The sequence below is a fragment of the Podarcis muralis genome, chromosome 7 (genome assembly GCF_964188315.1).
Source record: "Podarcis muralis chromosome 7, rPodMur119.hap1.1, whole genome shotgun sequence".
NCBI classification, from domain to species: Eukaryota; Metazoa; Chordata; class Lepidosauria; order Squamata; family Lacertidae; genus Podarcis; species Podarcis muralis.
This window is the reverse complement of record NC_135661.1, coordinates 73911127-73936412: the sequence shown is the minus strand read 5'-3', so window position 1 is coordinate 73936412 and position 25286 is coordinate 73911127. Positions and strand designations below refer to the sequence as shown.

General features: G+C 49.5%; 1 protein-coding gene across 7 annotated transcripts in view; it reads left to right on the top strand.

Annotated features, from left to right (window-relative positions):
- The window catches only part of GRAMD1A (GRAM domain containing 1A), a 55121-nt gene extending 30037 nt beyond the window's left edge, over nt 1-25084 (top strand). For 6 of the 7 annotated variants that reach the window (XM_077932117.1, XM_077932116.1, XM_077932115.1 and 3 more), the window contains 13 exons: nt 2310-2390; nt 2730-2845; nt 3906-4059; nt 5612-5807; nt 6544-6687; nt 7641-7759; nt 12017-12159; nt 15477-15580; nt 16327-16512; nt 16638-16725; nt 21120-21227; nt 21522-21642; nt 23339-25084. In XM_077932117.1, the coding sequence (XP_077788243.1) occupies nt 2310-2390; nt 2730-2845; nt 3906-4059; nt 5612-5807; nt 6544-6687; nt 7641-7759; nt 12017-12159; nt 15477-15580; nt 16327-16512; nt 16638-16725; nt 21120-21227; nt 21522-21642; nt 23339-23407 (1629 nt within the window). In that variant the 3' untranslated portion in view covers nt 23408-25084. The remainder of the gene's footprint in view (nt 1-2309; nt 2391-2729; nt 2846-3905; nt 4060-5611; nt 5808-6543; nt 6688-7640; nt 7760-12016; nt 12160-15476; nt 15581-16326; nt 16513-16637; nt 16726-21119; nt 21228-21521; nt 21643-23338) is intronic. The other variant, XM_077932118.1, reaches the window with a different exon arrangement.
- Nucleotides 25085-25286: the final 202 nt, after the last annotated feature.

Genomic DNA, 25286 nt, shown 5'->3' with positions numbered 1-25286 from the left:
GTGCTTTGGGCTGACTCCCGTGTTATGCACATTCCAGATCTGGACTGGGGAACCTGTGGCTCTCCAGGTGCCTAGAACATAAAAGGAGGCACCTGCTGGATCAGGCCAAAGGTCTTTCGAGTCTCCAACAGTGGCCAACGGGAAAGGACCAGTGGCCAATTCTGGTGAAGCAGCTGGGATTCTTGCAAATAATTCTAGGCTAGGTAGGCCTTGGTGTGATCGAGCTGGGCATTTCTAGTGATCTTTGGACAAAGGGCGGTGTAGACATTTAGCAGACAATAATAATTTCTAAAATTCTTAAGCCAAGAATGCAGTTCTCTAGGATCACCGAATGCAGATTTCTTGGGTTGCAGCTGTTTGTAGATCTTCAGCGTACGTTCTTGCTTTGTAAACATTATAACACGCTGTTATATTATTTATTTAAATAGTCACAGGCCACGCTTCCACCAAAATACAGTGAGGCGGTATGCGGCATGCAAAACTTAAGTAAGACCTCTATCTCCACACGCGCACCCTGCAGGTCAACTTTGACCGGTGGGCGGAACCACCTACCTGTCAGTCACATCAGATGGTGAACATTGTGGTAGCACCATCTACCTGTCAGTGTTTGCCCATGGGGGGTGTTTGCTGGCCAGCCAATCCAATAATATTTCCCACCTGCTATTTCTAAAGATGCCAGGGACCTTCTGTAGCCAAAGCTTGCACTTTGCCACTGAGCTGTGTTCCCACCTGGTAAGGCGGAAGGTGGCTCACCCCTGTGCCAGCTGATATTTTGCTCCCTGTGGGATAGTTGCAGCTTGCTTTGCACAGTTCCAGTCATGGTGCCCTTCCTAACATTACTGAGTTTCCAATGGCGATTTTGAAGCTGTGCATGAGTGCACATATGCGTGAGGAAAACCTGGTGTCTGGAGCTGTGAAGGGGAGCTGTTAGGAAGTGCCTTGCCCTTGGCTTCCTTTTCCTCTTCCTCCTCCTCCTCCTCTGACCTGCCTCCCTAAGGGCTTGGACTTTAGTTCTCAGTGTGAATCTCATGCCAGTGGATATGATCCTAATCGCATCTGTGTGCTCCGCTTCCTGCTAACCTTTGTGCCCCAGCAAACATAGAAGCACAAGGGCACAGGACGTGAGAGATGAGCCTTGTTGCCTCCTGTTCAAAACAAGCTCGCAGCTTGGGGCAAAGATGCACGAGTGAGCTTTGCCCTAGGCCTCACTTCCAGCCCACAGTTGCCGGTTTGCACCCTGACCCAACAGTTCCCTTCCTCCTCACCCCACCCTTCAGCTAAAGTTTTATCAGTGTCTGGACAGGCTGTGCTCCGCAGAGATTAATCTCTGCAGATTGTGCAGCCTTTTATTTTCCTAGACATCTCCTATGTCCCCTGCTTCTGATACGTTATCTCAGCTAGAGGGGCAATGCCCCGCGAAAGCAAAAGGGAAAAGAACATCGGGTGACTCTCGGGTGTGCCTCTGGAACAGTTCATGTGAGCTAGTTGCCTCTTAATAGCATTTAATTGCTTCTGTTGTACTTAACAGTAGAATCGTAGAATCGTAGAGCTGGAAGGGAACCCCAAGGATCATCTGGTCCAACCGCCTGCAATGCAGGAATCTCTACTAAAGCATTACTGACAGATAGTCATTCAACCTCTGCTTAAAAACCTCCAAGGCAGGAGAGTCCACCACCTTCTGCAGGAAGTCTCATTCATTTCATGCGCTCTGTGGATCTCAGGATTCTAACTGACCTTATCAACTGTTGATAGACAGCTATCAGGATGTAGTCATTGCAGGCAATTAGTCCAGAGCACAAGTGTGGCTAGTAAGAGGGTGAACTTTGATAATGACATTGAGATGAGACAAAGACATAGGCTGGCTGGCCAGATCCTGGGATCCCCGATCCCTGGTGGGCCATTTCGGCAGGTGAATGGACCCCCATAACCTGTCTGATCAAATGGTATCATGTTGACTCATTCACACACACACCCCAATGTCGCATGGCAAGCAGTATTGCAAAGGAAAATCCAAGCAAAGCAAAACTTTGAGGTTGATAGGTGATGATACCAACACTTGCTTTCTGCACTTTTAGCAGCCCTCCATACTGGGTTCCCCGTGTTGTTGGGCTCCCAGCAGTGCCAGCCAGCATGGTCAGTGGCCACAGGTGATGAGAGTTGGTGCCCAACAACATCTGAACAGGTTCCTCAGCCCTGCTGTGCAACGACAGCATGCACACAACCTGTAGGTAGAAGCTATGAATGCTCACCTTGATCCCACTGATCTTTGGGCACTGATCTCAGGCTCTCTTTTCACTGGCTGTTCCCAGCATTTCTTCACCTCATTCGGGGCCCGTGACCGCTGCTTCATGCTGATCTTCCGCCTCTGGCAGAATACGCTCCTGGATAAGGTAAGAACAGACCCATTGCTCCTGCAGAAACAACCTAGGATATGGCAGCTTGAAGCTCAGTTCTTGCTATATTTCAGCGCTGGAGTTCCAGATCTTGCCATATTTATTTATTTTTGTATGTCCCTGTCTCTGTGTGAGTGAAGCCTCTGCCCAGTTTCTGAAAATAGGAGCCAGATGTTTAATGTTGGGTTCTAGACTGTATGGAAGGGGGGGGGGGTATGTGTTGCATGTATCTGTGTCAGGGCTAAACAGATAAGCCTGGACTGATTTTGCCCTGTTCATCCAAGCGCTTCAACTGCAGTCCTTTTTCTCTTTTCTAATGCTGTGCTCTCTTCCCAGACGTTGTCCCCTCAAGAGCTCTGGCACATTGTCCACCAATGCTATGGCTCTGAACTCGGCCTCACCAGTGAGGATGATGATTACGTCTCTCCCATCGATGAGATCAACGGTTTGGGGTGAGTGTACACTGCCCTGCAGACACCATAATGCGCCCCCACCCTGACTGCATTGTAACTATAAGGATGCCAGGGGAGATAGGATAAAATACAAGGTTACATTCTACTGAGGCAGGCTAATGGGTGCACCTAGCCCAGTGCTGGCTGCACAGATTGGCAGCACCTCTTCAAAGTCTCAGGCAGGGATCCTTCTCCTAGTTCTGTTTGCTCCAAGCCTCTTACCTGGGGGTGCTTGGGCAGCAGTTTTGCCTCATCCCCCTTCCAAGAGGCCCTACCAAATTTGAATCAAGGTGTGGTCCGAGCATTGCCCACATTCTCACTTGTAAAAGAAAGTCTCTTCCCTCTCTCCCAAGAAAATAATAATAATAATAATAATAATAATAATAATAATAATAATAATAATAATACTTTATTTATATCCCGCCCTCCCCAGCCGAAGCCGGGCTCAGAGCGGCTAACAACAGTATAATAATACAACATTCTAAAATCATTTCATTATAAAATCAGTTCAAATCAAATTAATGGCATTCATTGGGCTAGAGTTCTGTGAGGATTGCCAAAGGCTGTGCCCTGGCCAAAGGCTTGGTGGGACAGCTCTGTCTTGCAGGCCCTGCGGAAAGATGTCAAGTCCCGCAGGGCCCTAGTCTCTTGTGACAGAGCGTTCCACCAGATTGGAGGCACAGCCGAAAAATGTGTGCACAAGAGAGAGAGCATTCACACACCATTAATGTAGAGCAACCTGTGGCCCTCCAGGCTTTGCTGGACTGCCACTTCCTTCAGTAGAATACGTTGCAGTCTGTGTTGGTGTGTGGTGTTCCCAACAGTTCCTCCAGTTTGCAAATGTGCCCATAGGCCCCAAAAAAGTTGGCGAACCCAGGCTCAGGAATGCTGAGTCAGCCCCACCCAGTGGCTGAAGTTGCGACTAAGTTGATTGTGGATATGGGTGGGGGCCCTTGTGCATTCTGACTCCTTCTTTAGGCCAGCCTTTCTCGCCCGGGGCTTCTTTTTGAACCCTCCCTCCTCCTCGTCTCTACATTTCCCTGGCTCTTCTTTCCAACAGAAGCCCCAAAGAGACTGGGGATGTCATTGACCTGAGCGACTTGACTTCCCGCTGCAGCACGGACCTCAAGCTGGACACCAGCCCCCTCCTAGACAAAAGGGACGCCAGTCAGAGCATCAACTCGCTGGCCAGCAGTAGTGACGGGACCACCTCGGTGAGGATGGCGGGGTTCAGATATGGGGGCTTTTGAAGTCTGTATGAGTCACCATTTGAACGTCTCTCCTTGTACCTTTTTGCCAAAATCTGCCCCTCTGTGTTTCCCACCCATTGGTCTCTGGAGCAGCAGAGAACATTCTGGAATCTTCCCCCAGAATGCTCTGCAACATGCAAGGGTTCTGCTGTAGCCCAAGCAACAAAGGAATGGTTCCTTGAGGAAGCTTGAAATACAAGTAAAGGTGTAAGAAGAGGCCAGTGGAGGACCGTGGAAAGTTTCCTCACTAATTAAAATAAAACATGTCCAGGAAATGAGTGCAAATTAAATCAGATCAAGGGATTTTATCTCACGTAATAAAACCATTCCTTCCCTGCTTGCTGCCAAAACAGATAAATGTTTCAAGATCTGGAGTATTTTTAGAAGTCCAGTTCTGTGAGATTGCTTTTTTCACGACCAAAAAGACTCTCTCTCTGTATCTGTAATTGTTGTTTAGTCAAGCCCTACAGAGCTGGGAAATGTCCAAGAATAACATCTAGAGGGAGCCCTCAAAACGAAGTTGACGTACCTAAACACTTCCTGCTAAAATAGTTTTGTGATTTTACTTTCCGATAATGTAAGACGTTTCAGGAAAATGACAGGCTTTTGAACTACTTCAGAACACATTCCCTCCCCTTAAAAGGAAACTGAACTAGGGAACTTGTCTCGAGAATGGCCAGCACTCTTGCTAACTACAGTTCCTGGGATTCTTTAGCATGAAGCCGTGAGGCTAAGATTGGTTTACGACTGATGTGCTTGTAGTTTAGATATGCTCTGAGCCTGTAAGAAAAAGGGCTCACGTGCTACCTAGAGCATGGGCTAGAGTCCATTTTATCAGGTGCCGCAATAAAACTTGTTAGCAGTCATGATAAATATTTAAAAAACAAACAACAGAAACAGAAAAATGATTGTCAGGATTCCACAGGAGATACATGAGTTTTAGTAGAGGTAGGGAAGCGGAACTATTAAGAAATTGTTACTGCTCAATGCAGCTGCTCAAGATTTAAGCTAGCCAGCCATGCCCTTTTCCAAGGTACTCCATTCCATTTCCACTCCTCCTCGGTTTTCCGTTTTCACACTCTCCAGCATCAGTCACTGTTCTGCAGCACTGAGCAAGCTCATTCCTCTTTTAGCTGTGTCCCCCAACTCCTGATATCTCTGCATGGGTTTTGCATTTTGGGTACATAAGGATGGATAGGTTCCCAAAGAGCATGCTTGCTATTAGTATGTAGGATTCCATGATCTGCGTTAGATTTGCAGCTGTACAAAAAGTTAGCTGTACTACATTCCATTGCATGCCACCCTGACTTCTGTTGCATGCAAGCTGTCAAAATACCACCAGGCACCAGCTGCTGTCCCGTCCCCCGTCCCCCCAGATGTCAGGTGCTGATGCTCAATGCCAAATACGCAGCCAGTATTCCCATGTTTGGGGAACATTTGGAGAATCTTCTGCCCACTCGAAAGAGAGCAAACTCCTCAAGTTTGTCGCTAAGTGTGCCCATCCACTTCCTTCCAGCTGGCAGAGGACCCAGATGAGAACACTGACAGCCAAGTGGATGCCTCTTCCAGCCACACAGTGACCTCAGCAACAGAACCTCCCAGGGACGATTTGCCACAAGGGCCGCCAATGTCCCCCCTGGAGGGGGACCCACTCCCCAGCGAGGAGCTCCCCACGGACATGAGCAATTCTTCCTCCTCAACGCAAGATGAAGGTGAGGGCAGCCTCCTCCACCCACTCTCTGTTAAATGGTGTGTGTGTGTGTGTGAATTGTTGTATGCAGATAAAATGCAAATTTGTGTTATGGGCCCCTTGCCGTGACTCTTCTAAGTACCTAGCGGTGCCCCTGCTGCACTTGAACCAGGCAGAGGGCCTTTTCAGTAGTGGTGGAACGGCATTCCATCAGATGTCAAGGAAACAAACAATTATCTTGAGTTTCAGAAGACATCTGAAGGCAGCCCTGTTTTGGGAAGTTTTTAATGTTTGATTTTTTATCACATTATTATTATTATTATTATTATTATTATTATTATTATTAATAATAATAATAACAATACAGTGGAACCTCGGGTTGCGAATGTGATCTGTGCAGGAGGCACGTTTGCAACCCACAGCGTTCACAACCTGCAGTGCTGCGTCTGCGCACATGCGTGACACGATTCAGCGCTTCTGTGCATGTGCAAAGCGTGATTTAGCGCTTCTGCGCAAGCGAAAGCACCAAACCCCAGAAGTAATCCATTCCAGTACTTCCGGGTTCGGCGCGTCTGTAACCTGAAAAGGCACAACCCGCAGCGATCGCAACCCGAGGTATGAATGTAGTCTGTTGGGAGATGCCTAGAGTGGCTGGGGAAACCCAGCCAGATGGGTGGGGTATGAATAATAAATTATTATTATTATTATTATTATTATTATTATTATTATTATTAAACTCTTTTCTCCTTCTCCTCAAGCCGAGGTGGACGCTTTCTTTTCGGACCTGCCGGGGCGGTTGCTCATCAACACTGTTTATCATGTTGGAGCCGAAAGGCTGCAGCAGATGCTCTTCAGTGACTCCCAGTTCATACACGGCTTCTTGGACCAGCGCAAGTTCACAGGTAAGGAGGACACAGGGACGCCTCCAAAGCTACATCCTCCCTTGTTCAGGAGCAGGGTTTGGGCGGATGTTTCAAGCTGCAAAACAAAGGATGCTGCCCATTTCTGTCATTCTGCATCACATAGACCCAAATCCATTTTGCAACACTGTCTTTTCGTCCCAATCCCAATTTACAGGAGGGAGGGCCGCAGCTCAGTAACAAAGAGCCTCTGTTTTGCATGCAGAAGGTTTCTGGATCAATCCTCAGCATCCTTAGATAGTGTTGGGGAAAGTTTCCAAATGGAATCCTTGGGAGCCACTTCCATGTTCTGATAATAATAATAATAATAATAATAATAATAATAATAATAATAATAATAATAATAATATAAGATAAGAATAATAATAATTTATTTCCCCAGCTGCTCTGGGTGGCTCCCAGCAGAATTAAAAGCACAATAAAACACCAGACATTAAAAACTTCCCTAAACAGGGCTGCCTTCAGATGTCTTCTAAAAGTCAGATAGTTGTTTATTTCCTTGACATCTGATGGAAGGCCGTTCCACAGGGCAGGTGCTACTACCAAGAAGGCCCTCTGCCTGGTTCCCTGTAACTTTGCTTCTTGCAGTGAGGGAACCGCCAGAAGGCCCTCGGAGCTGGACCTCAGTGTCCGGGCTGAACAATGTGGGTGGAGGCTCTCCTTCAGGTATACTCGAGGCCGTTTAGGGCTTTAAATATCACCACTAACATTTTGAATTGTGCTCGGAAATGTACTGGGAGCCAATGTAGGTCTTTCAGGACCTACAGGGCAGGCAGCAAGCGATTCTTAAAAAACCTAGCACTGTGTGATTTGTATATTGATCTTAAAACTTTCACATACTGTTTTCCCACCCACCCACCCACCCACTCCGTTTTTTTCAAAAGCACAATAACCAAGGAATTCCTCCTCCTGATATGTCCCCTTTTCTCCCGCAGACGTGGCGCTGACTTCGTGGACTGGCGACAACAAGTGCCACCAAAGCCGCGTCATCTCCTACACAATCCCCATCACCAACCCGTTAGGCCCCAAGGCTGCAGCTGTAGTGGAGACTCAGGTGTGGATATGCAAAAGCATCTTCTTCTTCTTCTTTTTAAAAAAGCCGGTGGGGGAGGGGAGCGTGCCCTTATAGTGAGCTGACTGGATTTCAAAAAGCCTTTCAGCAGTTGCTTCCTCAGAACTGTTGATTAAACAGAGAGCGCTGGGGGGGGGGGGAGCAGAATAGTAAGTACAGTGAACCTACACCTTACGTGCATTTGACTTGCGTGATTTCAACCATACGTGGTTGAAGGCAGTCTGGTTGAGGGGAAATGTCTGAAGTCCCAGGCAAGGCCTGCTTGGCTTCTGGGAATTCCCTGCATGATCTTGTAAAAGCCAGAGAGCACACCAAGTGGGCCTTGCCTTGGAAGGAAGGAAGGCCGAGAGCTCAAAAATTCTTTTCATGCCAGGTCCACTTGGAGTTACCTGGTGCAAAAAGAGCTTTTTATTTTTATTTATTTATTTATTTGGTTTTTTCAGAATAAAACTTTACAGTCACATATCCAACATACAACATAAAAACAAGATTCCAAGGAATCTCTTGGACTTCCCTCCTCGCCTTTGTGGGTCTTATTGTTAATCATTTCTTTCTGCATCTTTTATAATAATCCAAACTTTTTACCTCTCCATTGTATCCAAAATTCACCATTAAACTCCAAGTGATATTCTAGTCCTCCTAATGATTTTAACTGTTTACAATAGCCTTTAAGATAAGTTATAAATTTTCCCCATTCCTTATTAAAATTTTGGTGTTCCTGATTTCTGATTCTTCCAGTCATTTTAGCCATTTTTGGCATAATCCGTCAACTTGATCTGCCATTCTTCTCTGGTAAAGGTAAAGGGACCCCTGACCACTAGGTCCAGTTACAGACAACTCTGGGGTTGTGGCGGTCATCTGGCTTTATTGGCCGAGAGAGCCAGCGTACAGCTTCCGGGTCATGTGGCCAGCATGACTAAGCCGCTTCTGGCAAACCAGAGCAGTGCACGGAAACGCCGTTTACCTTCCCGCCGGAGTGGTACCTATTTATCTACTTGCAATTTTTTGGTGTACTTTCGAACTGCTAGGTTGACAGGAGCAGGGACCTAGCAACGGGAGCTCACCCCGTCACGGGGATTCGAACCGCCGACCTTCTGATCGGCAAGTCCTAGGCTCTGTGGTTTAACCCACAGTGCCACCCGCGTCCCTCTTCTCTGGTAGGGACATGCAAAAAGAGCTTTTAAGCTCCTCGCCTTTCCTCTCTAGCAAGGTCCCCCCCCAGTGTGCGGTGCGAGCAGCACGGTGGGTCTTGGGCGTGGTGGGGCTGCTCTGACTTCCTATGAGATCTCACAAGAGGATCCTCACCACTTCCGAGAGCCAGCGTGCCTCTGGCCAAAGGATGTGCCAAGCATGAATTACTTCCTCACCAGCCACCTTACAGAAGGCTGACTAGCTATCCACATGTCAACTCTACAGGTTTTCTTTGTCTGTGAGTGATTTTCACATACACAGGTGTCCCTCCACTTAACACGGGGGTTACTTCCCAGGGCCCTGTGTGCATAAGTGAAATCACGTAAAATTGGGGGCACCCCCTAAGCACCCTTTAAACGCCCTCTCTGCTGCTCTCTTCGTACTAAAAATACTGTATCCAAAAATATCCACAACCAGAATTGAAGCTCTAGGGTGGGCAGGAGGCTGGAGGACACACAGAAAAGTGGCTGCGGTTGTTGCGCTACCTCACACCCCAGCTGCTTGGCGGTTAGGATGAGCAGTGTAAACAAAGCCCCGCTGTGCCTCCGGTCTCTTCAAGGCTTCCTCCGCCTTCACTGCTGTCCTCTTCAGGCTCCAACTCTCTCCCACCATTTCCGGATTTAAATTGAATTATTTAATTCTTTCCCGACACTGCGTGTGCACACAGTCCAGTCACACGTAAGGGAGGGGATGACCGTACACATAATCCCTGGAACTGATCCCAGGCATAAGATGCAATTCTTCTGTACTGAGGGACGTAAAATGCAAAAAGTACAGATAGTGAAATTCAAGATAAACAAGGTTACCCTTTGCACCAGAGATGACGGGTGATAAAGCAATCCCATTTGGCAATCTGAGTTAATTACCATCTATATCAGAAAGAAAGCCATTGCCTCTATTCAGACCAAAATGAAGAGTGGGACTCCTTGATGAATTGTAGCTCAGCAGTTTTGCACCAGAACTTCCCTTTCAAATTATTTGACTTGAGTGTGGCTAAGTCAAGATCAGTGGCAGACCATCCAGATAAACTGAAATGTTCCCCTGCTGGTTGTATAAATATTGTCATTTCTGTGGTGATTTTCGCACAGGGCGGTTTGCACCCTGTGTTTGTCGCCACAGTCAGGGCCGGCCCAAGGCATTTTGGCACCTGAGGCAAACCACAAAATGGCGTCCCCACCCCCTGGCCAGGAAAGAAGGGGCGAGTAAAGATGTACATCAGGAATAAGGGAGGAATAAAGATCCACGTCTGGAACAAGGGTGGGAGGGCACCACCAATGCCTCCTCTTCATCAAAAGGCTGCTGTAGAGGCAACAACTGTTGTTGCCACAGCAGCAGCAGCAGCAGCAGCAGCAGGTGATACACTCCTTGGATCTGCTGCCTCTGAGGATCCTGCCGCCTGAGGCGGTTGCCTCACCTTGCCTCATGGGTTGGCCGGCCCTGCCCACAGTTCATTGATCAGTTCTCCTTGGTGTATTTGGTTCTGAATAGAGAGAACGGCCTTCCTTCTCACTACAGTGGTACTTCTGGTTAAGAACTTAATTCGTTCTGGAGGTCCGTTCTTAACCTGAAACTGTCCTTAACCTGAGGTACCACTTTAGCTAATGGAGCCTCCTGCTGCCGCCGCACAATTTCTGTTCTCATCCTGAGGTAAAGTTCTTAACCCGAGGTACTACTTTTGGGTTAGCAGAGTCTGTAACCCGAAGTGTCTGTAACCTGAGGTACCACTATACAGATTTCGGTTAACTCTCTTTCCCGAGTTCATTGTTTTTACCACCTATTGCTGCTGCCATAAAGGGTCACCAGGCTTACCTTGCATGGTTCTGAATCGTCACTCTCTGCATTTCTTCAGTTTAATTTCCTGTCCTGTCACTGCTTACTACCCCCGTCGTACCACAATATGTATGCATCTAAACCTACATAAGGGACGCGGGTGGCGCTGTGGGTAAAAGCCTCAGCGCCTAGGGCTTGCCAATCGAAAGGTCGGCGGTTCGAATCCCTGCAGCGGGGTGAGCTCCCGTTGTTCGGTCCCAGCGCCTGCCAACCTAGCAGTTCGAAAGCACCCCCGGGTGCAAGTAGATAAATAGGGACCGCTTACTAGCGGGAAGTGGGACGCGGGTGGCGCTGTGGGTAAAAGCCTCAGCGCTTAGGGCTTGCTGATCGAAAGGTTGGCGGTTCGAATCCCCGCGGCGGGGTGCGCTCCCGTTGCTCGGTCCCAGCGCCTGCCAACCTAGCTGTTCGAAAGCACCCCGGGTGCAAGTAGATAAATAGGGACCGCTTACTAGCGGGAAGGTAAACGGCGTTTCCGTGTGCGGCTCTGGCTCGCCAGATGCAGCTCGTCACGCTGGCCACGTGACCCGGAAGTGTCTGCGGACAGCGCTGGCTCCCGGCCTCTAGAGTGAGATGAGCGCACAACCCTAGAGTCTGTCAAGACTGGCCCGTACGGGCAGGGGTACCTTTACCTTTACCTTACTAGCGGGAAGGTAAACGGCGTTTCCGTGTGCGGCTCTGGCTCGCCAGAGCAGCTTCGTCACGCTGGCCACGTGACCCGGAAGTGTCTCCAGACAGCGCTGGCCCCCGGCCTCTTGAGTGAGATGAGCGCACAACCCTAGAGTCGGACACGACTGGCCCGTACGGGCAGGGGTACCTTTACCTTTTAAACCTACATAAAGTCACATCAACAGTATACATTTAAAGCACATTGCTTCTCCCAAAGAATCCTAGGAACTGTAGTTTACCCCTCACATAGCCACAAATCCTAGCATCCTTAACAAACTACAATACCCAGGATTATTTGGGGAAAACCATGTGCTTTAGGCATGTTAAATGTGTTTTAAATGTATGCTGTGGGTGTAGATAGATAGATAGATAGATAGATACGCATTAGTCCATGGAATCTTATGCTGTAATAATTTTTTTAAGCTTTGAAAGTGCCACAAGACTTTGCTAAGTTTGCTGCAAGCAAGTTAAGGCGGCTGCCCTTCTGTAAAATGTGTGCATGACTGCAGAACTCACAAGTCTCTCTTCTCCCCTTTCTCGCTCAATGGCCAGACTCTGTTCCGTACCAGCTCCAAGAGCGGGGGCTGCGTGGTCGACTCGGAAGTGATCACACAGGGGATCCCGTACCAGGACTACTTTTACACAGCGCATCGATACTGTATTACTGCTGTAGCCAAGAGCAAGGCCCGACTCAGGTACTGGTTCCTCCCCCTTGTCCCTGCAGCTTCAGGCCTGGTTTCCTCTCCTTGTGGCATGTTGACCCAGTTTATCTCTGAGGCAAAACCAGCGAGAATCCCTTGGCACCATAAAACAGGGGTGGGAAACAAGGTGACATTGGATTGCAGCTCTCAACATCCCTAACCAATAATAATAATAATAATTTATTTTTTATATCCCGCCCATCTGGCTGATTTTCTCCAGTCACTCTGGGCAGCTCCCAACAGAATATTAAAAAGTCAGATAGTCAAAAAAAGTCAGATAGTTGTTTATTTCCTTGACATCTGATGGGAGGGCATTCCACAGGGCGGGTGCCACTACAGAGAAGGCCCTCTGCCTGGTTCCCTGTAACCTCACTTCTTGCAGTGAGGGAACTGCCAGAAGGCCCTTGGAGCTGGACCTCAGTGATGGGAGTGGAGACGCTCCTTCAGGTATACTGAGCCGAGGCCATTTAGGGCTTTAAAGGTCAGCACCAAGACTTTGAATTGTTCTTGGAAATGCACTGGGAGCCAATGTAGGTCTTTCAGGACCAGTGTTATGTGGTCTTGGCAGCCACTCCCAGTCACCAGTCTAACTGCCGCTTTCTGGATTAATTGTAGTTTCCTGGTCACCTTCAACGGTAGCCTCACGTAGAGCACATTGCAGTAGTCCAAGTGGGAGATAACTAGAGCATGCACCACTCTGGCGAGACAGTCTGTGGGCAGGTAGGGTCTCAGCCTGCATACCAGATGGAGCTGGTAGACAGCTGCCCTGGACACAGAATTAACCTGTGCCTCCATGGACAGCTGTGAGTCCAAAATGACTCCCAGGCTGTGACCTGGTCCTTCAGGGGCACAGTTACCCCATACAGGACCAGGGAGTCCCCCACACCTGCCCGCCCCCTGTCCCCCCAAAACAGTACAGTGGTACCTCAGTTTTCAAATACCTTAGTTTATGAACAACTTGGAATTCGAACGCCACAAACCCGGAAGTAGGTGCTTGAGTTTGCGAACTTTTTCCGGAATCCGAACTGTTCTGTTTTGAGTATTACATTTCCTTTTTATAATAATAATAATAATAATAATAATAATAATAATAATAATTTTTTATTTATACCCCGCCCTCCCCAGCCAAGGCCGGGCTCAGAGCGGCTTACAAGCAATAATAAAAACAAGATGAATGATTACAACTTAAAAACAAAAATAAAATACAACATTAAAATAATGGAACATTAAAATATTAAAATGTAGCCTCATCGCAGGAGGAGAAGGAAAAGAAAAAAGAAAGAGAGGGAGGAAGGGAATCAAATTGGCTCCAAGCCAAAGGCCAGGCGGAACAACTCTGTCTTACAGGCCCTGCGGAAAGAAATCAGATCCTGCAGGGCCCTGGTCTCATGAGGCAGAGCGTTCCACCAGGCCGGAGCCAGAGTTGAAAAGGCCTGGCTCTGGTTGAAGCCAATCTAACTTCCTTAGGGCCTGGGACCACTAGGGTGTTGCTATTTATGGACCTTGAGGCTCTCCGTGGGGCATACCAGGAGAGGCGGTCCCGTAGGTACGAGGGTCCTAGGCCGTGAAGGGCTTTAAAGGTCAAAACCAGCACCTTAAATCTGACCCTGTACTCCACCGGGAGCCAGTGCAGCTTGAAAAGCACTGGATGAATATGCTCCCATGGCAGAGACCCCGTGAGGAGCCTCGCTGCAGCATTCTGCACCCGCTGGAGTTTCTGGGTCAGCTTCAAGGGCAGCCCCGCGTAGAGCGAATTACAGTAGTCAAGCCTGGAGATGACCGTCGCATGGATCACTGTGGCCAGGTCAGGGCGGGAAAGGTAAGGGACCAACTGCTTGATGCGGCGAAGGTGGAAAAATGTTGCCTTGGCTGTTGCTGTAACTTGCGCCTCCATGGAAAGGGAGGCGTCAAGGATTACACCCAAACTCTTAACGGAAGGCAATGTGCCACACTTCTGTATTGAGTGCTCCTGCTTGCACGGGAGTAGGAGCTGGATCGGGGCTGCTCAGCTGGGGAGGTGCAGGCACCATCACACTTGCCATTGAGGGGTTCGCAGCTGGGGGCTTCTTTAAACTTCTCCCCTCAAGGGAGAAGTTTAGGAGCCCCCACCTTAGCATCAGAAGCCCTGCACCACCTGAAGGCAGCCAGGTGGAATAATTGCTGGGATGGCAAAGGTAGAGGCAGCCTGGCAGCTGCATCTGAGAGCCCCTAAACCGCTGCTGAGGCAGCTGTCAGGCTGTCTTCATATTGCTATGCGATGCTCTTTTAAACTTCTCTACTGAGGTGAACAGAGCCTGCACCTCTCCAGGTGAGCAGCCCCGATCCAGCTCCGACTCCTGTGCAAGCAGGAGCGAGGTGGGGATCTCTTAGCTGGGAAGCGGGGGCTTTGTGCTCCCCAGCTGGCATTCAAAATTAAAACTGAAACTATCCAGAAAACCACAAAGCCAACAAACTTGCAACTCATGAAAAAGCAGCAACACAACAAATTGAAAAAAGCAAACCAACCGCAAATGAATCAAAACCACACGAAAACATAAAACGACACCGACCCTAACCCTAATTCTAATCCTTACCCTAACACTAACCCAGTCCTAAAATTAACCCTAACCCTAACCCAGAAATGGTCTTGTTAGATAGTAAAATTCATGTTAAATTGCTGTTTTAGGGTTTGTTTTTAAAAAGTCTGGAACGGATTAATCCATTTTGCATTACTTTCTATGGGAAAGCGCGCCTTGGTTTTGGAACAGACTTCCGGAACAGATTAAGTCTGAGAACCAAGGTACCACTGTACAGTGGTACCTCGGGTTAAGTACTTAATTCGTTCCGGAGGTCTGTTCTTAACCTGAAACTGTTCTTAACCTGAAGCACCACTTTAGCTAATGGGGCCTCCTGCTGCCGCTGTGCCGCCGGAGCACGATTTCTGTTCTCATCCTGAAGCAAAGTTCTTAACCTGAAGCTCTATTTCTGGGTTAGCGGAGTCTGTAACCTGAAGCGTATGTAACCTGAAGCATATGTAACCCAAGGTACCACTGTACTTTGATCATGCCAGCTGAGTCTGGCAGGGCAACACCTGAAAGGCTACAGGTTTCCCATCCCTGCCATAGGAGCGTTTATCATGGAACCATACGGTCACAGAGTTGGAGGGAACCTCAGAGTAGTCTAACCCCCCCCCCTGTTCAGTCCAACAAAGAATATAATAACAGCATCCCTGGCAGATGGCCGTCTAGCCTCTGCTTGAATACTTCCATAGAGTCTGTGGAGTGAGCTTTCACAGGCCGCTTCATCAGAAGCTTTTATTTCCTTTATTGCAGAGTCTCCTCTGAGATCCGGTACCGGAAGCAGCCATGGAACCTGGTGAAAACGCTCATTGAGAAAAACGCCTGGAGCGGCGTGGAAGAATACTTTCAGCACTTGGGTATGGGAAGCAAAAGGGCAGAGCTGCACTCAAGAAACCTGAGCACAGAGCAGTGCCGCCAGGGGCCTCAGGGGCTGGGATTGCCCCATGCTTTGTCCTGTGTGAGGGATCATAGCGCCCCATGGTTTCAGTGGCCCTGGGTCTGGGTTGCTGTATCTGTGGGCATGTGGGGGGGGGGATTCATGCTCTGGAGGAGAAAGCAGTGGTAGCTGGTGCTCATTGGGACTGGTAGGGTAGGAGGCAGGGAGCCCAACAGTAGGTGGCGCCAGAGTCAATGACAGGCAGAGATAGCTAATGCTAGTTTTGTCCCCCTCCTCCTTGCTGAATCCTACAAAGGCAAAACTGAGACTAAGGAGAAGGGACCTGACAGCCAGGGCCCTGGGCTGATTGTTGTTGTTGTTGTTGTTGTTTTTGCTGTTACACCCTGTCCATCTGACTGAGTTGCCCCAGCCACTCTGGGTGGTTTCCAACAGATATGAAAACATAAAACATCAAACGGTTAAAACGTCCCTATAGAGGGCTGCCTTCAGATGTCTTCTAAAAGTTGCATAGCTATTTATCTCCTTGACATCTGATGGGAAGGTGTTCCGCAGGGCAGGCGCCACTACCGAGAAGGCCCTGTAGTTAAAAAGGCAGGCAGGTGGAGGGTTGGCAGAGGGCTGACACAGGTTGGCAGGGCCGGACCAGCCTCCCCAGGGAGACTGCTATGGAGCTTTCAGCCTCCCCTCCCGCTCCCTCTGTTGCAGGGCTGGCGCTGGTGCAGGCAGAGAAGGCCCTGCTGGAAGAGAGCTGCCATGGCAAGGAGCCGCGGGGGCTCCTGTCCGGCCTGCGCCGCCGGAAGCGCACCCTGAGCTGGAGAGCCCCCCACGTCGAGCCCCCGCTCCCCACGTTGCCTGACGGTGAGGGGGCAGCCCGCACCATCCGTCCCTCAGGTAGGCCCCCCTCGCACCGGGGTCCAGCCTGTCCCCTCCCCTTCCGTCCTGGGCTGTCTCCCTGGATCCGCAGGGCACGATGCTTGCAACAGCCCTTGACCTGCGGGCCTTCTCCTTCCCTGCAGGCAGCCTGACCTCTCGGCTCTCGGAGCAGCTGTCGGAACAAGGCCAAGGCCAGACCGTCTCCACCGTGATTCTCATCATCAGCTTGGTGTAAGGCAGCTGCTGGCTTGGGAAACGGGGAGCCGGGGATTGGGGTGGGATCTAGAGCCTCTTAGGAGCTGACGCGGCCCCAGGCACATTTACTCAGAGGTGAGTCCCACTGTGTTCAGTGGGGCTCATCTCCTAGCAAAGAACCCGCACACCATACCTAAAAGTGCCCTAGGACCACTTTAATAGTCTTGACCCCGCAAGGTCCTGGGAACTATAGTTTCAGTGTGCTGAGAACTGTTAGGAGACCCCTTGCAAGGCTACGATTCCCAGCACTGTCAACCAGCTAGGAAGCTGGCGGGGGGGGGGAGTCATGACTGCTGATGTGGCATAAGAATGCTTTAAATGCACAGTGTAGACGTGAGCGGGGTTGGGAAGCAAAGTAAGAGCACAACCTGTTTTTGAGTAGGACAAGCATAGGAAATAATAATAATAATAATAATAATAATAATAATAATAATAAATACAGTGGAACCTCGGTTGTCAAACGTAATCCGTTTTGGAAGACCAACTTCTGAAACATTCGACAACCAAGGCGCAAAGGGCTGGCTGCAAGTTCAATGGAGAAAATGGAGAAACATGCCTTGGAAGCCGTTTGACTTCTGAAGTGCGTTCAAAAATGAAAGCATTCACTTCTGGGTTTTTGGCATTTGAAAACTGAAACGTTCGGCTTCTGAGACGCACAAAAACTGAGGTTCCGCTGTAATAATAATAGTAGTAGTAGTAGTAGTAATAGTAATAGTAGTAGTAGTAGTAGTAGTAGCAGCAGCAGCATGCCGCCCATATGACTGGATTGTTTCCAACAAATTATAAAGCCACAGTAAAACATCAAACACTTAAAACTTCCTGATACAGGGCTGCCTTCAGATGCCTTCGGAACGTTGTGTAGCTTTTTATGTTTGGAATCTGATGGGAGGGCACCACTACTGAGAAGGCCCTCAGAGCTGGACCTCAGTGTCTGGGCTGAACAATGGGGGTGGAGATGCTCCTTGAGGTATACTGGGCCGAGGCCGTTTAGGGCTTTAAAGGTCAGCACCAGCCCACAACCCACGGTTGCCATGTTTAGTGCATCGTGCACATCCAGCCCGATGCCTCGAAGTGCACAAAACGAAGGTTTTCGCTCACCACTTTCTCTCTTTGTGCTGGGTAAGGGGCAGGGCCCTGGTTCAGGGGCGGAACAAACCCTTTGCATGCAGATTGGCCCCTGGGGCTTCAGAAAGACACTATGCCTGGGACCCCAGAGAGTGGCAGCCTCTTATGAGCAGCCAGTACTGGATGAGATCGGCACATGATCTTCTCCTGGTAGCAGTCAGCTTCCTGCGTCTCTTAAACCTCGCCCTCCCACTTCTGTGTGTTGTTCTGCTATGAGAAAGACACAAGAGCAGGGTCAGCGGCCTTGCTTGTTTAATAGTAATGGTGAGCATTTGGTGTGGGGGGGTGGGGTGGGGAGAGACTTAGGATAGGATCCCCTGCTTTTTTTGGTGTGTTTTTTTCTGGGCCGAAAGCACGAGCAAAGCGTCACACGTCTCTTTCTTTCCTTCTTCTACCTCTGCCTCCGCACAGGATCTGTGTGAGGTATCGTATGCCAGTCTCACTCCCCCAACTGTGCTTCTGCCTTGGGCCGCCTTTGGACCTTGCCCCCAACCTGAACCCCTTCCTGCACTGACCCTGCTGTTGACTCACAAACACCATCCCTTGCCTTGGATGCTGGCAGATAACACCCCACCACCTCCCCGCTTATGCTCTTTGCCACCCTCCTCCCTGCCGCCACAACCATCTCCTCTGGCTCCCTGCCCCTGAGCCTGTTTGTCATCCTCCACTCGTCTGTGCGTTCCTTCCTCCACTCCTTTTGTCCTCCACTTTCTCCCTGCTTGCCCTTTCCCCCCTTACCGGTTGTCTTGTACTCAGGGCTTTTATCTGAATTAAAAGCAAAGCAAAAGGAAAATAATGATCCATAGACAGATAGCCTGAGTTCTTTACCCTGGCTAAGTTATATGAAGTTGCATACTGCTTCCTTTTCTTTGCCTGTGCCTGACAGTTATGGCAAGGAACAAAGTGCTTCGTGACACACCAAAGTTGTGTCCCCCGACAGCTGGGTGGCCTGCTTAGCCCCTCTCTTCTCTCTTCCTTGTGGCTTCTGATCCCTCACCCCCCCCCATCTCTGCCTTCACATGATCAAAGCTTAATCTGTGAGCCAGGGATTTTACGAGAGAGAGAACAAGAGAAAATGTGAGGGGGGAAGAATGTGAAAGAGGGAGAAAGAAAGAGAGGCTGCAAAAGAAAAAGGATGTGAAAGAGAGAATGCAAAAGAAAGAAATCTGAAAGAGAAAAATGCGAAAGAGAGAAGGCGATAATGCAAGCAAATGTGAAAGAGAAAGCAAAAGAGAAAGAAAGTGCAAAAGAATGTGAAAGAGAGAATGTAAGAGAGAAAGTAAGAAAGTGAGAGATAATGCAAAAGAAATAAAATCGAACAAAGAGAATGCAAAAGAAAGCAATCAAAAGAGAAAGAAGACTACTGGCATGCTGAATTTTGAAACCAATATAAAAAAAATGTGCAAAATCATGCATTACACAGGGATCAAGTCTTGTTGCATATTCCTGTCCTTCAGCTCAGGCTGAGTTCACATAGTGCATTTGCAACATGATCTGTACGTTTTCGATATTATCGCTGCAGCCTCCACTTGATCACTTAAAAACTAACCTGGAGGGATCATCACAGACTATTGTCTCTTATCGCATGGGGCTGTTTTCCTAACAAGGGGGGGAGGGGGAGAATGCTGGCTACCACTTAAGCTAAATGGCGCAGACCCATGCCCTGTCTCAACCACCCTCACCAGCATCTGTGTCGAATCCCTGCATTTACTTTCTTTAAATACTGCGCTCTAATGAGCTACATGCTATTGATTTCCCAAAGAGAGATGTCAGATGCTGGCATCATCCACTCAGCGTAGCATACACTAATAGGCACTCATGCCTTGTATTTTTAATGCTCTGAGCGGGGAAGCTGCAAAGGGTTGTGCGTTCTTTCTTAGAGCCAAATGTAACTGAGCAATATTGCAGGGCCTGAACTTGGGTCCTCTTGTTTGCAAAAAGGCTGAAGGAGCTGGGGAGGGGCCATAGCTCTGTGGTCGAGCCAGAAGCGCCTGATACATGCATGGATAGCTCCAGAAAGTTAAAACACATGGAGAAGAGCTATAATTCCATGGCAGAGCACATGAGCTTTACAAAACACATGCTCAGTGAAGTTCCCGGGTTCCGCCTGTGCTATCGCAAGCAAAAAGTAGCAGGCGATGTGAAAAGTCTCTGCTTGAGACCTTGCCAGTCCACAGACAATTTTAGGCCAGATAGACAAATAGCCTGACCTGATATAAGGAGCAAGACTTTCCCCTTGCTCCTAACACCTTGTAAGTCAATAATAACTAGACAGGGGGACCCACAGGCCAGGGGTGTTTTCTATGGCATGGAAAACCTGTTTTGAGGGTGTGTGTGTCACCTGCCTGAATGCCAACATGGTGCCCACCCCCCAGGATATTCTAACGCCCATCACCGCTGAACATTAACCAAGCTTGATTGGGCTGATAGCACCTGGAGGGTACTTTGTTGGCTGCCTCTGACGGTATCTAACAAAGTAGTTCCGTTAGCTCAAGGATTTCTATTTGCACAGCAGAACTTCTTCTCTTGCATCCCCTGCATCTTCCCCAGATATGCTCTGGAGGATTGGGGGAAACTTGAGAATAGAGTCAGGGCATGCTCCTGGAGGGGAGGGCGATGGGACGTTCCACTGTGCAGCCAAAAGCCCTTGCGCTCGCGGAACTGCTTTGTTGGATACCGCCCACCGAGCTGTTTCTGATGCTAGACCTTCCCAGAACAGACTCATCAGAATCAATGAACATGGCTAGGCTAGGTCCATTGGTTTCAGTGGTCCACTCTTGAGTAAAACACAGGGGCTCATCCACACTTCCACTTGCCCTGCTTGACTCACACTTTCTAGGCATGGATCCGAGCGGTTTTCCTCATGCCCCGCTCCTTTCCAAGGGGAAATCCACTCTTTAGTGCTAAATCAGAGCAAACATCATTTTTGCTTCAATTGAGCGCTAAAGAGCTGTTTTCCCTGGGGGGGGGGGGACAGTGGGACAAGAGGAAGTGGATGAGCCCATAGTTGAATATATATGTTCTATAGACAAGTAGATAGATCCCTTCATGTAGAAGAGTAGCATGTCAGGGGGAAGCTGGCTAATAATGCTTCTCTTTGGCATTATAAATTTCTACTTGTTTGTCTTTTAAATGTAGAGGCTGAAGTGGTTCGAACCAGGCACGGGTTGGCTGCTTCGGCAAGAGCTTGGCCCAAGTGGTCCCTTCTCCTTCCAAGCCATTTCTCTCTCTCTTTCTCTCTCCAGCCTTGTGGTCTTAGTTATCCTGAACATGATGCTGTTCTACAGGCTCTGGTCTCTGGAGCACACAGCCCGGACCTTTGAATCATGGCAGGCCTATGCGCTCTCCAGTGGGTAAGGAACCAGGGAACACGCCCTTTCCTTACCTTTATGATCTGAAACAATGGATTTGGGCCCCATGGTTTGTTAAAATTGTTAAATGCGTTGGCAATATTTGGTTAGAAAGGAGGTGAGAGGGGAAAGTGGGCTGCATTTAAGAATACAGAGGCCTTGTGGAACTGGTCTGTGGGGTAGGAGCAATAGCATTGTGGAGGAGCACATAAGGCATGGAGATGAGGGGGGCTTTGAAGACATTTCCCTGTCGATCGCAGCTAAGAGTACACACACTCTCTCTCTCCTCCCTGGCAGAAAGCTACCACAGACGGCATCTGAATGGGCCGAGATCCTGGAGCTGCAGAAGCGGTTTCACAGTGTGGAGGTTCAGAAGTGGAAGCAGATCCTCAAGGCCTCTGTGGAGCTTCTAGATGAGGTGAGGTCTGCAGCTTGGGGTGTCGCGAGGGCGCTAATGGGGAGCTAATGTGAACACCCTTGTTTGTGTGGGAATGTTGTGAATAGTAGGGGAGGGTATATTGATTAAATTTTATCCTTCCTCACTCACGCTAGTGAGCTAGTAGCAGAGCACATTCCCTTGTACATTGCTGGAAGCTAGTTGATGGATTCGTGAGAATCATTTGAGTTAAGCAATCCAGTCTGGCTTGTCCAGATTGGATTGTTCCTGGTAAATCCCCTTTAGGTAAAGGTAAAGGGACCCCTGATCATTAGGTCCAGTTGTAACTGACTCTGGGGTTGCAGCGCTCATCTCGCTTTATTGGCCGAGGGAGCCGGCGTACAGCTTCCGGGTCATGTGGCCAGCATGACTAAGCCGCTTCTGGCGAACCAGAGCAGCGCACGGAAACGCCGTTTACCTTCCCGCCGGAGCAGTACCTATTTATCTACTTGCACTTTGACATGCTTTCGAACTGCTAGGTTGGCAGGAGCTGGGACTGAGCAATGGGAGCTCACCCTGTTGCAGGGATTCGAACCACCAAACTTCTGATCTACAAGTCCTAGGCTCTGTGGTTGAACCCACAGCGCCACCCGCGTCCCTAAATCCCCTTTAGTTTCCCTCTTAAAAACAATAATGACACAACAGTCTTCCTTTAAAAGTAATGATAAGGTTTACTTACGTTCAGTTCACAGTATGGTCCTGAAGGCAGGCTATATTTGGTAGTTACAGTTACAGAGAAAAGTGTGGGTTCATCCTCAGTGAGGGATGAGCCCAAGCGCTGCTGGCTGAGAGCTAGCAGACAGCAAAAAGCAAGATGGATAAAAGGCGAAAAAGGGAAGGTGGCTGCGTGACCAGCCCTTCTGTAGAGTCTGCTAGGGTGACGCCCATCTACCTGGTCACACACAGGGGGAGGATGCTCTAGACCGGGTGCAACAGGAAGTCCTCCTGGCTGGAGCAACATTCCCCTGTGTGTCCAGTCTGGGCAAACAGGAAATGTTGTGTTCGACTGCTTCAGTGATGTTACATCCCACAGTTTGATCCAAGGCAGCCCTACCCAGTGGAAGTTAATGGCAATAGCACTATTTTTCCACAGAGGATGTTGGGGGGGGGGTATCTAGTCCTAGTCACTTCTTTGGTTGGCAGATGGATCTGCGCCACCAGCTCCCCTTCTCCTGCCCTGGGTAGTGTTTGGGGGCCTTGGAGACAGCAGGGGAATCTCTGGCAGTGGTGTATTCTGCATGCTTGGAGCATTTGAAAAACACAAATCCTTTGCACATGATTGCATTGGGATGCACAAAGGACTGAGTCCTTTTCAGTGCTAATGTAGGAATATTTGTGTTGGGGTTCCTTTTCTCAGTCTTCGCAAACCCCAGAGTTTCTCTGTGTTTCTCTTCCCCCTCCAGCCTTAAGGAGATGTGAGGTGAAGGGGGGAGGATTTGAATCACGGTGCTGAGACAGACTTGGTTTCCTAAACTTTGCCTCCCGCAAGCCATTTTCCCAATTGAAAGCCCTCTGTTTGAAGCTGTTGTTTGCACCGCAACAGATGGGGTTTGGGAAAGAGACCCTGCGGCTACCACAGGCCTTGAGAATAAAACCGCTCCTGGGCCTCTTTGCTAATAACGACCGCTCCTTACTCGACTGCCTCCAGGGCGGGCTAACGCTGTCCTCTTTCCTCCAGATGAAAATCTCCCTTGAGAAGCTGCACCAGGGCATCACGGTGGCTGAGCCCCCCTTGGAGCCGGAGTGAAACCCCCAGCGCTCCGTCTCTCCCAAGGATGTTGCTCCGAAACTGCTGCTGGGTCGGTGGCACCCACCTCCCGTGGCCGGCGTGTGACCGAGGGGACAACATTCCACTCCTCGCCAGACCAACAGCTGGACCTTAGCCTCAAGAGTGCCACTCGCAGGGATGGATTCCACCGCCACCACTTTCCTGCTTCGGGGATCTTTCTCCCGGAGCATCTTCCTTCTCTCTTCTTCTCTCTGAGGGTCTCTGCAGTGACTTCATTTTATCCCCTCCCCCTTTAAGTGCTATTTATATTCCTCACAGGACCCCAGAGAGCTTTTGACTTCTGCTGCTCCAGCATCCTTTCTCTACCTTCTTTCCAGCTGTTGTTCGGAGTGTGTGTGACTGGGAACTTTAGTGGACAGGTGGCGGTGCCTGTATCTCTTGTGTTGAGATTTCACCCAACAGCTGGGACAGCAAGGACCCACTTTCCTCCTCCATGTTGAGGGCAATCGATCTGTGATTTCCTTCTCTCTCACACACACAAGTGGTTGAGAGATGGGAAACCAAGAGTCCGTATTGAATCCTTCCTTGCTCCCTCTCCTCCTGTTTCCATCCTTTGGCGAGCCCGATTGTTTTATTAAAGGGATCTTCTCGACAACATTACCTCTGACAGAAGGGGGAAAGGGTAGGCATGGCCCTGAACATTATGTGGCCAGAAATCTGATTTACAGAAGTTGGAGAGCTTCTGAGACCCTTGAGGGGGTTCTGTGCCCCTTGCCCACGTGAGAGTTAACCTAGAGCAGGGATGGCCCTCCAGATGTTGATGGACTACAGCACCCATCATCTCTGACTGCTGGCCATGGTGGCTGGGGCTGATGGGAGCTGGAGTCTAACAATATCTGGAGGGCCACAGGTTCCCCATCCCTGACTTAAGAGCATGCCCAGGCAAGGGAGCCAAAGGCAGCTGGGGAAGCAGCTGGGTCAAACCCACCAGTGATCCCATTTGTGCATTTCCATCACTGGTGTGGGGGTGGGCAGCGAGTCCGGGAGTACCCCAGTCTGTGCCGAAAGCTTTCTGGCTTTGGGAGGTTTCTGCTGCGCCAGCTGCCCTAATCCGTTATTTACCGCAACGAAAATGCCAAACTCACCTTTTTTCTTTTTTTCTTTTGAGAGTAAGGCAGTCTGAATGAGTGCAGCACAGTGGCCACAGAGTCGGGGCTCCTGGGTTTTATTTTTATTTATTTTACTCCCATGTGGACAGCAACACGCTCCTAGACTCCAGGACTCCTTTGCCCGATTCCTCCTAGGCCCGTCTCCCAGGCAACAAATGGGCTTTGCCAAGGCCTAGCCGTACTGTCACTTTAAAATGAGGTTGCACTGCCAGTCAGGGCCCCAGGTTGCCCTTCAGATACTGCCTGAGGGGGTTTCTCATCTTGAAATCCACCCCCTCCTGGGGAGGGGTGTGTGTCTGCCAGCCCTATGTTCTCCACTCCCGACTCAAGACCTTGGAAGGCCCAGGTTTCTGATGACCTCCCCTTTTCTCCCTTCTCCCCCCTCACCAAGGTTGTGGCGAGGGGGCTCCCCCCCCCCAGTTTTGTAGCTGTGTTCAGTGTTAACGATCCTTTGTGTTCAAGGTTCCACAGAGGTGCTGGGGCTTATTTATTAGGGAGCGGAATAAAGACCGTGGATCGGAATCTCTCTGTGTGTATATGGGGAGTGTTTTTAAAGTGTGTGGTCTTTCTTCTGTGTCTCCTCCACCTCTGTCACTAGGGAGCTTGAGTGATCCATGTTGTAGGGGCGTAAGTCACAAAGGGCCAGGCTGGGCGTAATCCTTTGTAGCACTGGGGAGAGTTGCAGAGGTCCAGAAAGCAAGCGATCCCTTGCAGGAGCCATAGCAGGA